This window comes from Sardina pilchardus, chromosome 19 (assembly GCF_963854185.1).
Source record: "Sardina pilchardus chromosome 19, fSarPil1.1, whole genome shotgun sequence".
NCBI lineage: Eukaryota > Metazoa > Chordata > Actinopteri > Clupeiformes > Clupeidae > Sardina > Sardina pilchardus.
In genome coordinates, this window is record NC_085012.1 from 3,239,377 (window position 1) to 3,248,907 (window position 9,531).

At 49.7% G+C, this 9,531-nt stretch overlaps 1 protein-coding gene across 1 annotated transcript in view; it reads right to left on the bottom strand.

The window, feature by feature from the left end:
* Positions 1–7,475, bottom strand: part of dnah5l (dynein, axonemal, heavy chain 5 like) — a 107,755-nt gene extending 100,280 nt beyond the window's left edge. The window contains exons 1-9 of the mRNA XM_062521861.1: positions 7,145–7,475; positions 6,755–6,849; positions 6,229–6,417; positions 5,157–5,227; positions 4,846–4,888; positions 4,191–4,262; positions 3,726–3,827; positions 2,541–2,727; positions 1,276–1,441 (exon numbers count right to left, since the gene is read on the bottom strand). Of these exons, the coding sequence (XP_062377845.1) occupies positions 1,276–1,441; positions 2,541–2,727; positions 3,726–3,827; positions 4,191–4,262; positions 4,846–4,888; positions 5,157–5,227; positions 6,229–6,417; positions 6,755–6,849; positions 7,145–7,475 (1,256 nt within the window). The remainder of the gene's footprint in view (positions 1–1,275; positions 1,442–2,540; positions 2,728–3,725; positions 3,828–4,190; positions 4,263–4,845; positions 4,889–5,156; positions 5,228–6,228; positions 6,418–6,754; positions 6,850–7,144) is intronic.
* Positions 7,476–9,531: the final 2,056 nt, after the last annotated feature.

A 9,531-nucleotide genomic window follows, 5' to 3' on the forward strand; every position in this document is an offset into this window, starting at 1 on the left:
TGCTGCAGGTGAGGGGAGGTAGTGCTGCAGGTGAGGTAGTGCTGCAGGTGAGGGGAGGTAGTGGTGCAGGTGAGGTAGTGGTGCAGGTGAGGGGAGGTAGTGCTGCAGGTGAGGTGAGGTAGTGGTGCAGGTGAGGTGAGGTAGTGCTGCAGGTGAGGGGAGGTAGTGCTGCAGGTGAGGGGAGGTAGTGGTGCAGGTGAGGTGAGGTAGTGCTGCAGGTGAGGGGAGGTAGTGGTGCAGGTGAGGGGAGGTAGTGGTGCAGGTGAGGTAGTGGTGCAGGTGAGGGGAGGTAGTGCTGCAGGTGAGGTGAGGTAGTGGTGCAGGTGAGGTGAGGTAGTGCTGCAGGTGAGGTAGTGCTGCAGGTGAGGTAGTGCTGCAGGTGAGGTAGTGCTGCAGGTGAGGGGAGGTAGTGCTGCAGGTGAGGTAGTGCTGCAGGTGAGGGGAGGTAGTGCTGCAGGTGAGGGGAGGTAGTGCTGCAGGTGAGGTAGTGCTGCAGGTGAGGTAGTGCTGCAGGTGAGGTAGTGCTGCAGGTGAGGGGAGGTAGTGCTGCAGGTGAGGTAGTGCTGCAGGTGAGGGGAGGTAGTGCTGCAGGTGAGGGGAGGTAGTGCTGCAGGTGAGGTAGTGCTGCAGGTGAGGGGAGGTAGTGGTGCAGATGAGGGGAGGTAGTGCTGTGGTCAGGTAGTGCTGCAGGTGAGGGGAGGTAGTGCTGCAGGTGAGGGGAGGTAGTGATGTGGTCAGGTAGTGCTGCAGGTGAGGTAGTGCTGCAGGTGAGGGGAGGTAGGGCTGCAGGTGAGGGGAGGTAGTGCTGCAGGTGAGGTAGTGCTGCAGGTGAGGTAGTGCTGCAGGTGAGGTGAGGGGAGGTAGTGCTGCAGGTGAGGTAGTGCTGCAGGTGAGGGGAGGTAGTGCTGCAGGTGAGGTAGTGCTGCAGGTGAGGGGAGGTAGTGATGTGGTCAGGTAGTGCTGCAGGTGAGGTAGTGCTGCAGGTGAGGGGAGGTAGTGCTGCAGGTGAGGGGAGGTAGTGCTGCAGGTGAGGTAGTGCTGCAGGTGAGGGGAGGTAGTGCTGCAGGTGAGGTAGTGCTGCAGGTGAGGTAGTGCTGCAGGTGAGGTAGTGCTGCAGGTGAGGTAGTGGTGCAGGTGAGGTGAGGTAGTGCTGCAGGTGAGGGGAGGTAGTGCTGCAGGTGAGGGGAGGTAGTGCTGCAGGGGAGGTAGTGCTGCAGGTGAGGGGAGGTAGTGCTGCAGGTGAGGTAGTGCTGCAGGTGAGGGGAGGTAGGGCACCTGTTGAAAGTGGTCATGCGGCTCTTCCAGTACTCGAGCTCTGCGGCGGGGCCGATGTCGTCCGCCTCCTTCCTCATCTGCTCACTCTCCGCCAGCACCAGCTCAATCTGCCGCGCCCAGCACACCAGCACCGCCTCCACACGCTCCACCAGCTCAGAGTTACTCGCTGAGGAGGAGCAGGAGGAGAGGGAGGTGAGGGAGGTGAGGGATGAGGAGGAGCAGGAGATGAGGGAGGAGGAGGAGGAGGAGGAGCAGGAGATGAGGGAGGAGGAGGAGGAGGGAGAGGAGAAGAGGGAGAGGAGAGGAGGAGGAAGGAGAGTAAGGGAAGGAGAGGTTTCAACGAGGACAGTGTGCTCGTTGTCCTGAAGAATGCTTTACTATTGAGCAGGAGTCAGATTGCAGGACCGTGGTCAGGTATTCCAGTAAGTGTAACCTCTGTGAATAAGTGTGTGGATTATCCCTGGGAGTGATGTCATAAAACCTAGGAAATCTACAGCACCTGCGTCTGACCCACTCTGCCATTGCTGTACCCACTGCTATACCCACTGCTGTACCCACTGCTATACCCACTGCTGTACCCACTGCTATACCCACTACTGTACCCACTGTTATACCCACTGCTGTACCCACTGCTGTACCCACTGCTGTGCCCACTGCTGTACCCACTGCTGTACCCACTGCTATACCCACTGCTATACCCACTGCTGTACCCACTGCTGTACCCATTGCTGTACCCATCCTGCTGTACCCACTGCTGTACCCACTGCTGTACCCACTGCTGTACCCACTGCTGTACCCACTGCTGTACCCACTGCTGTACCCACCCTGCTGCTGTACCCACTGCTGTACCCACTGCTATACCCACTGCTGTACCCACTGCTGTGCCCACTGCTATACCCACTGCTGTACCCACTGCTGTACCCACTGCTATACCCACTACTGTACCCACTGCTATACCCACTGCTGTACCCACTGCTGTACCCACTGCTGTACCCACTGCTATACCCACTGCTATACCCACTGCTGTACCCACTGCTGTACCCACTGCTGTACCCACTGCTATACCCACTGCTGTACCCACCCTGCTGTACCCACTGCTGTACCCACTGCTGTGCCCACCCTGCCACTGCCTCACTAGTCCTGATCTTAGGAGTGAGTGGAGGATGTCTCATGCTGATTGGGTGGTGAGTGGAGGATGTCTCATGCTGATTGGGTGGTGAGTGGAGGATGTCTCATGCTGATTGGGTGGGTCAGTAACCGGCTACCTGCGGCGGTGTAGTCCGCTGGGTCCAGGAGGTTGTTCAGGTTGGGAGCCGAGTCCACTTCCTCCAGCTGGAACCTCCCCTCCATGTTGAGGCGCGCAGAAGAGAGACTGCAGACAAAGCGGTCCACGGAGCTCAGGAAGTCCTGGATGTGGACGCTCCTCAGGCCCTCTTTGATGGCACCCCAGTCCTGCGGAGGGAAACGTTTGGGGCTTTTGATGAAACTAACAGCTGTCCCACTCCACCCAAATCTATGTGTGATTCAGAATATTTGTAGTGGCACACAAACACTGGTTTAGTGGATTAGAGGGAGCATCATATACAGAAGACGCCCAATAGTAGCACAGCCGTGTGTTTACATGTCTAATGATTACACCCACACATATGAATACATATTACACCCACACATACATATTACACCCATACATATGAATACATATTACACCCATACATATGAATACATATTACACCCACACATATGAATACATATTACACCCATACATATGAGTACATATTACACCCATACATATGAATACATATTACACCCAAACATATGAATACATATTATCACATATCAATTTGAATACATATTATCATATATCATACAGTTTAGCTACAGCAATTGTAGGGGTCCATTTCTACTGATTACACTACTCTTACAGGGGAGCTACACCAGACGCGTAACTGAAGCGTTCCGTTCGCGACGCGTAAAATCCATATTAGAAGATGGGTCTATTTTTTTCGAATGTACGCGCCACTGTTGCGTCTGGTGTAGCTACTTCCATTGACTACAGTGATAATTAACTGCTGCGACCGGCTGCAAAATACGCGTCGCGAACGGAATGCTTCAGTTACGCGCCTGGTGTAGCCCCCCTGTTAGGCCTCAGGTTTCTCATTTACTGGCATGTTTGGATTAACTGCATATAAGCTCATTCATGCGCAACTGCACATCATTATTGGGGGAAGTATCTTGTGATTGTCTGTGTGTGGGTGTGTGTGTTAAGGGTGTAAGAACTGGCTTCTCCCACAGATGTGTGGGATTGTTATTGGCATCTCATGTGGGTAACAGTCTCCTGGTATGAAGAATAAAGCTGCAGTCTCACACCAGTTGTCTTGGATTCATTTTGACCACAGCACAGTCCAGCCTGCAGTGCCCAGGGAGAGCAGTGGACGGGAACTGGAACTTACCTCCTGACACTTGAGAGCTGGCAACATGACCCGGGAAAAAAGGTTCTCCAAGCTGTGCAAAAGGTTCCCCTCGGTGCAATCGAGCATTCCAAAGTTCACCTCCTGTAAAGGGTAAGAATGAGTTGAATAAGAGAGTGTGTCTGTGTGTGTGTGTGTGTGTGTGTGTGTGTGTGTGTGTTTGATTGAGTAAGTGATTTCAGTGAGTGAGTGAGGCATGCAAATTATTCCTATTGTGTGTGTGTGTGTGTGTGTGTGTGTGTGTGTGAGAGAGAGAGAGAGAGAGAGAGAGAGAGTAAGTATGTGTGTGTGTGTGTGTGTGAGTTTGTGTGCGATACCAGAGCAACGAAAAAGGACAAATGGCTGAGGCATGCAAATCGGTCCTGTTTGTGTGTGTGTGTGTGTGTGTGTGTGTGTGCTTGTGTGTGTGCGTGTGTGTGTGTGTGTGCGATCATCTACTGGACTGACTTGGGACACACTGGCGGTCGTTATGGCCTTCTCCGTGCTGCGCAGGAAAAACAAACACACCCCAAGCAGGCCCTGCAGAGAGGTCACACAGGGGTCACACAGGGGTCAGTAAACACAGCACTTCTCCATGGCAACAAATACAACACAACACAATGCCATATCAGCTCAGTTGCATTAGGCAAGGAGAGGTGAGACGCCATCGCACTCCTGTTGCTATGGCTGCCCCTTGTTCTCAGGCTGTTTTGTAAGACGATGGCGCCCCCTCCTGGCTATTGCATTGTACTCAGATTAGGCCAGTGCGTGAGCAGAGAAGAGTTCAGCCAAGTAGATGAGGATATTGTCTACAGACACAGACTTAGCATACAATGCCTTGGTGTGGGCCACCACATTGAGAAACTAATACATAAATAAATAACACCAATGAATCCTGTGGGGGACACATGCTATCGTTCATGCAGGGCTCAAAATTAGCACCAGCCACCAGCCAAATGCTGGTAAATTTTGAAGTTGGCTGGTAGATTTCAGACAGAAAATACATATTTCCTATTGAATGGCTGGTGGATTTTACCAGTTCATCTGTGTCTGGCTGGTAGATATTCACATTTCAAAAAGTTAATTTTGACCCCTGCGATCATGATTAGAACAGATCGTCTACCTCGGCAGTCCCCGTGGTGATGAAAAGCTTCTTCTGGCTGGCTGTGGAGCTGATGGTGTCTGAGTTGGAGTGATGACTCCACTGAGACTAAGGAGGGAGAGAAAGAGAGAGAGAGAGAGAGAGAGAGAGAGAGAGAGAGAGATGAGAGTGAAGAGAGAGAGAGAGAGAGGGAGAGAGAGAGAGAGAGATGAGAGATGAGAGTGAAGAGAGAGAGAGAGAGAGGGAGAGAGAGAGAGATGAGAAAGGTCTCCTGGGGCAATATCTCAGTGTTGCCAGAGACGTACAGTAAGCATTATGAGTACATTACCGATGGTGCCGCCTGATAGAAGAAGAGCAATCTCTTTGATCCGTGGTCTGCAAAGAATTCCTCTATCAAACTGAACTGTGAGGAGGAGGAGAACACAGCATATCATTTGTCTGCAAACGAGTCTTTATCCAGCCAAACCAGACATGCATACCATCAAACGCAGTCTTTATCTTCCATGTACAGCTCTTGCACCATGGGTGCATTAAAATAACATTGTAACCATGGGTGTATTAAAATAACATTGTAACCATGGGTGCCTTAAATGGACTACAGAGTGATACATGTCCTGCACATATCCACCTGATTCCTTAACCCGGAAATATGTATCGTTGCGATGGTTACGATACTGTTTTCAACTTCCGTTCATTCTGTTAACATGTGCGTTCTCCATAGCTAACTAGATTATGCCTCAACTTAGATTTCTTTCGAAATGTTGACAATTCTGCCCTCAGCATGTATATACTACATCATATATAACCGATATAAAATAGAAAAGTTTACTTTTATATGCGTTATGATATGTTAAGCACCGTCAACCGTCACGTTAAAACAGATACAATGCAGCTTCGCCGGAAATAGAAAACCGTTTCGGTGTCATGGCGACCCCCATTGTTGGCTGCGGAATATCGTGGATAGCTCAGAACTTAATCTGGCCTGTAGAACTGAGATCTCACATGCAGTTCAGAACTTAATCTGTACTGTAGAATCGGAGGAGGAGGAGGAGGAGGTGACACACAGAAACTCGGGACAGCACGCTCCAAGGAGTGGACGACTCTTTAGAGCTGCACTGAGGCTCTCAAGGGGAGCGAGTGAGAGAGAGAGAGAGAGAGTGTGTGTGTGTGTGTGTGTGTGTGTGTGTGTGTGTGTGGTGTGGGTGCAAGCACCAAGGAGAGGAGGACTCTTTAGCGCAGCACTCAGGCTCTTTCCCAACTAGACTGCAACATGTCAGCCATTAATGGAGACTCTCAAGGTGCTGATGGAGAGAGAGAAAGAGAGAGAGAGAGAGAGAGAGAGAGTGTGTACGTGTGTGTGTGTGTGTGTGGGTGTGTGTGTGGGTGCTCGTCTCAGTGACCGACCTTCTCATCAGAGACAAGTGCCTCCTCCACCTCGGCCTCCCCCAGGCTGAGGCCGTCGGCCATCTTGGACATCAGGTACTTGTGGCGGCTGTCCATGGAGGCCCGGCGCTCGTCCTTCAGGGCTTTCGCCTGCTTGGCCATCTCCTTACGCGCCTCATTAGACAGCAGCACTGAGCGCTTGCCTGAGACCTGAGAGAGAGAGAGAAAGGAAGAGAAATAGGTCGTTTAGAGAGAGAGAGGGAGAGAAATAGGTAGTTTAGAGAGAGAGAGAGGAACGAAGAGAGAGAGAGAGGGAGGGAGCGGGAGAGAGAGAGAAAGAGAGAGGAAAAGAGAGGAAGAGAGAGAGGGAGAAAGGGAGGAAATAGCAAAAGAAGATAGTTTTCTAGTTTTCTAGATAGTTTTCTAGATAGTTTTCACATAAGACACATACACAACCATGTGCATGTGTACACACTACACACACACACACACACACACACACACACACAGTGATCATCGTGCAAACGTAAACAAAGTGACCCCTCACCGCTGCCGTGGAGACCGGCGAGGCGACGACAGACGAGGACGCCGGATTGCTGCTCTTTACTTTCTGGCCCCCAATTCTTTTGTGCCCACTTACACCTGTCAATCATGAGAAGGGGGGAACAGTGCACTTCACTGGATAGACTCTAGCCTCTATAGAAGTGTTTGATTGACATCAGGAAGCATTCCATGCTAAAAACACCTGTAGCACGCTTAGCTACTCAACCTGAATGACACGTTTGAAAGTAATCATATGAAAATGGTGGAATATGAGACTTACAGAATCCTCATTTTATACAACCCACAATGAGCAAATGAGAAGCTGCAATAGGCCTACAGTACATTCAAGCTGCTGGACCCGTAAGGATTTCAATAGTTCAGGTGTACAGGCTACCTGTTGTGATGCTGATGAGTGGAGGGTGGACATCAGTCACGTCCTGAGCTGTGGAGATGTGTGTGTTTGCTGAGACCAGCTGGCTGGGTGAGTTGGAAATGTGTGTGTTTGCCGCCTCGCTCGGGTCCGAGACCAGCTGGCTGGGTGAGTTGGGTTTTGCTTCGGCTTCAGGGCCTTCTCCGTCCGAGCCCACCAGCTCCAGCTCCGGGTGCGGACTCTGCTGGGTAGGGGAGTGTGACGATGGCTCCTCCCCAGGCTCGTTGCTCTGGCCTGGGCATGAAGCCTCCTCCTCCTCCACCCCCTGGTGAGAACTACCATTCTCCTCAGACATGCTGCACGCTTCAGTCTATCAGCAGATGCACTGTGCACAGGCTGTGATGAAATTGAAGATTTATCTTGTCAAATGACTTTGCGTTTTGTTTGTGTATTGTCAGTCAAAGTAATCTGCTTTTGACTTGTCCACATATCCTCCAGCACACAGAGAAGAGAATAGCAAGCAGAAGAAGAGAAGGAAATGATAACAAATGAAAAGTAAAAGCACAACCCATTGAAAACACCACTTGAGTAGGATCGTGATTTAGCCTACAGTTGTTCTCATATGCACATTGCATGCATAAATCTACAACTAAATTGAATAGGCTATCGTCACTGAAACATTAATGTGTCATTACCTGACATTAAAAACAAAAACTTTCCTCGAAAAATTAAACAATGAAACCTCAGCAAATACAGTAGGCTACTGTATAAGTTTAAACCAAATCACAGTTTAGCACTGCTTCTCTCACCTTGCATTAGCATTCCTGGGTTGCCTTCCACGCGCAATGAATGCTCAGAAGTAGAGCCTCACACAACACACTCACGTTTCCTTGACGAAGTTTGGGTGTTTCCATGGTAACTCTTGCACTTTGAGCTTTCTTCCCTCAGCAAATGTAAAGTGGTAGCCAACAAAACACCAAGGGAGACTGAGAGAACAATGGAGATTGAGGATATCACTTGTGATAAAAAAAAAAAAACCCGAACACAACTTGTTGAAAAGGTAACGGTGTGTGGAGAACCTGTGTGGATTTTGCTGCTTCACGAGCAAGCTGGCCAAGTCCTAGGCGTCACGCGCCACCTAAGATCCTAAATGAACCAGCTAGTTGGCTAGTTAGCCTGCAAAGTTAACCAACTAGCTGATAGCAACAGTCAGTAACTTGCGTTTATTTTTGTAACTATTTAAATATATCTGTTTTAACTGATTTTGTGCAGACACCTGTTGACCTGATAGTGCAGGAGTGACTTTGGTAGGCTACCAGACATAAAGCATGTACACATGGGGGAAAGTACCCTGAAAAAAAAGAAGCTAGAAACCAGTTTAGCTTGTTTTAGTTGGTTTTAACTGGTCTTTGCTGGTTTTCTTCCAGCTCTCTTGCTGGTCTTTGCTTGTGTAGCTGGTTAGACCACCAGGTGGACTTGCTGACCTAAAATGATCAACTGGAGGTGGTAGGACCAGTTTTGCTGGTCTAACTGGTCAACCATCAGTGTGGTCAAATAAGCTAGTCAACTAGCAAACCACTAAGCTGATCAGGCTGTTTTTTTCAGCAGAATAATATCATCGACCCCTAACTGGTTGTGTTCCCTCCAAAATGAATGCAGCCGTGGCCTACTGGTTAGGGCTTCGGGCTTGTAACCAGAGGGTTGCCGGTTCAATCCCTGACCAGTCCATGGCTGAAGTGCCCTTGAGTAAGGCACCTAACCCCTCACTGCTCCCCGAGCGCCGCTGGTTGGGCAGGCAGCTCACTGCTCTGGGTTAATGTGTGATTCACCTCACTGTGTGTTCACTGTGTGCTGTGTGTGTTCACTAATTGGGTTAAATGCAGAGAACTGAATTTCCCTCATGGGATAAAAAGTATATATTCTATTCTATTCTACAGACCCCTTCAATAATCATCCAGATCCTTGGTTGGGTGTGCGCGCTAGTCTGGCTGTCAGCATGCTAAGCTCAATCTTTTTAAGATTGAACATTACTAGTCTGAGGAGTCTGCGCTTTATTTCTACTGCACAAGAGGCGTGAGCAATGGGCATAGTTCAAATTACTCTGTATGCTTAAAGGGATAGTTCGGGTTTTAAGACACGAAGTTATATGGGTTCCCCATCAGCAACGTTGTGCATCAGCACTGACTTACCCCGCAACAGCGTCCTGTGAGCCGAGATCCAGCCGGTTTTTGATGGTGAAGAAAGTAGTCGGGCAAGTTTCTGGGGTCACGAAAGTAAAGTGTTTTTCTTCTCAAAACCATATGCGTTCAAAAGAGTGATATATTTGCACCACAAAAACGTTGTCCAGGAAAAATTCAAACCTCGTTACCACTTACTTATTTCCTTTCCTATCACTGCGCGCTACTGACAGC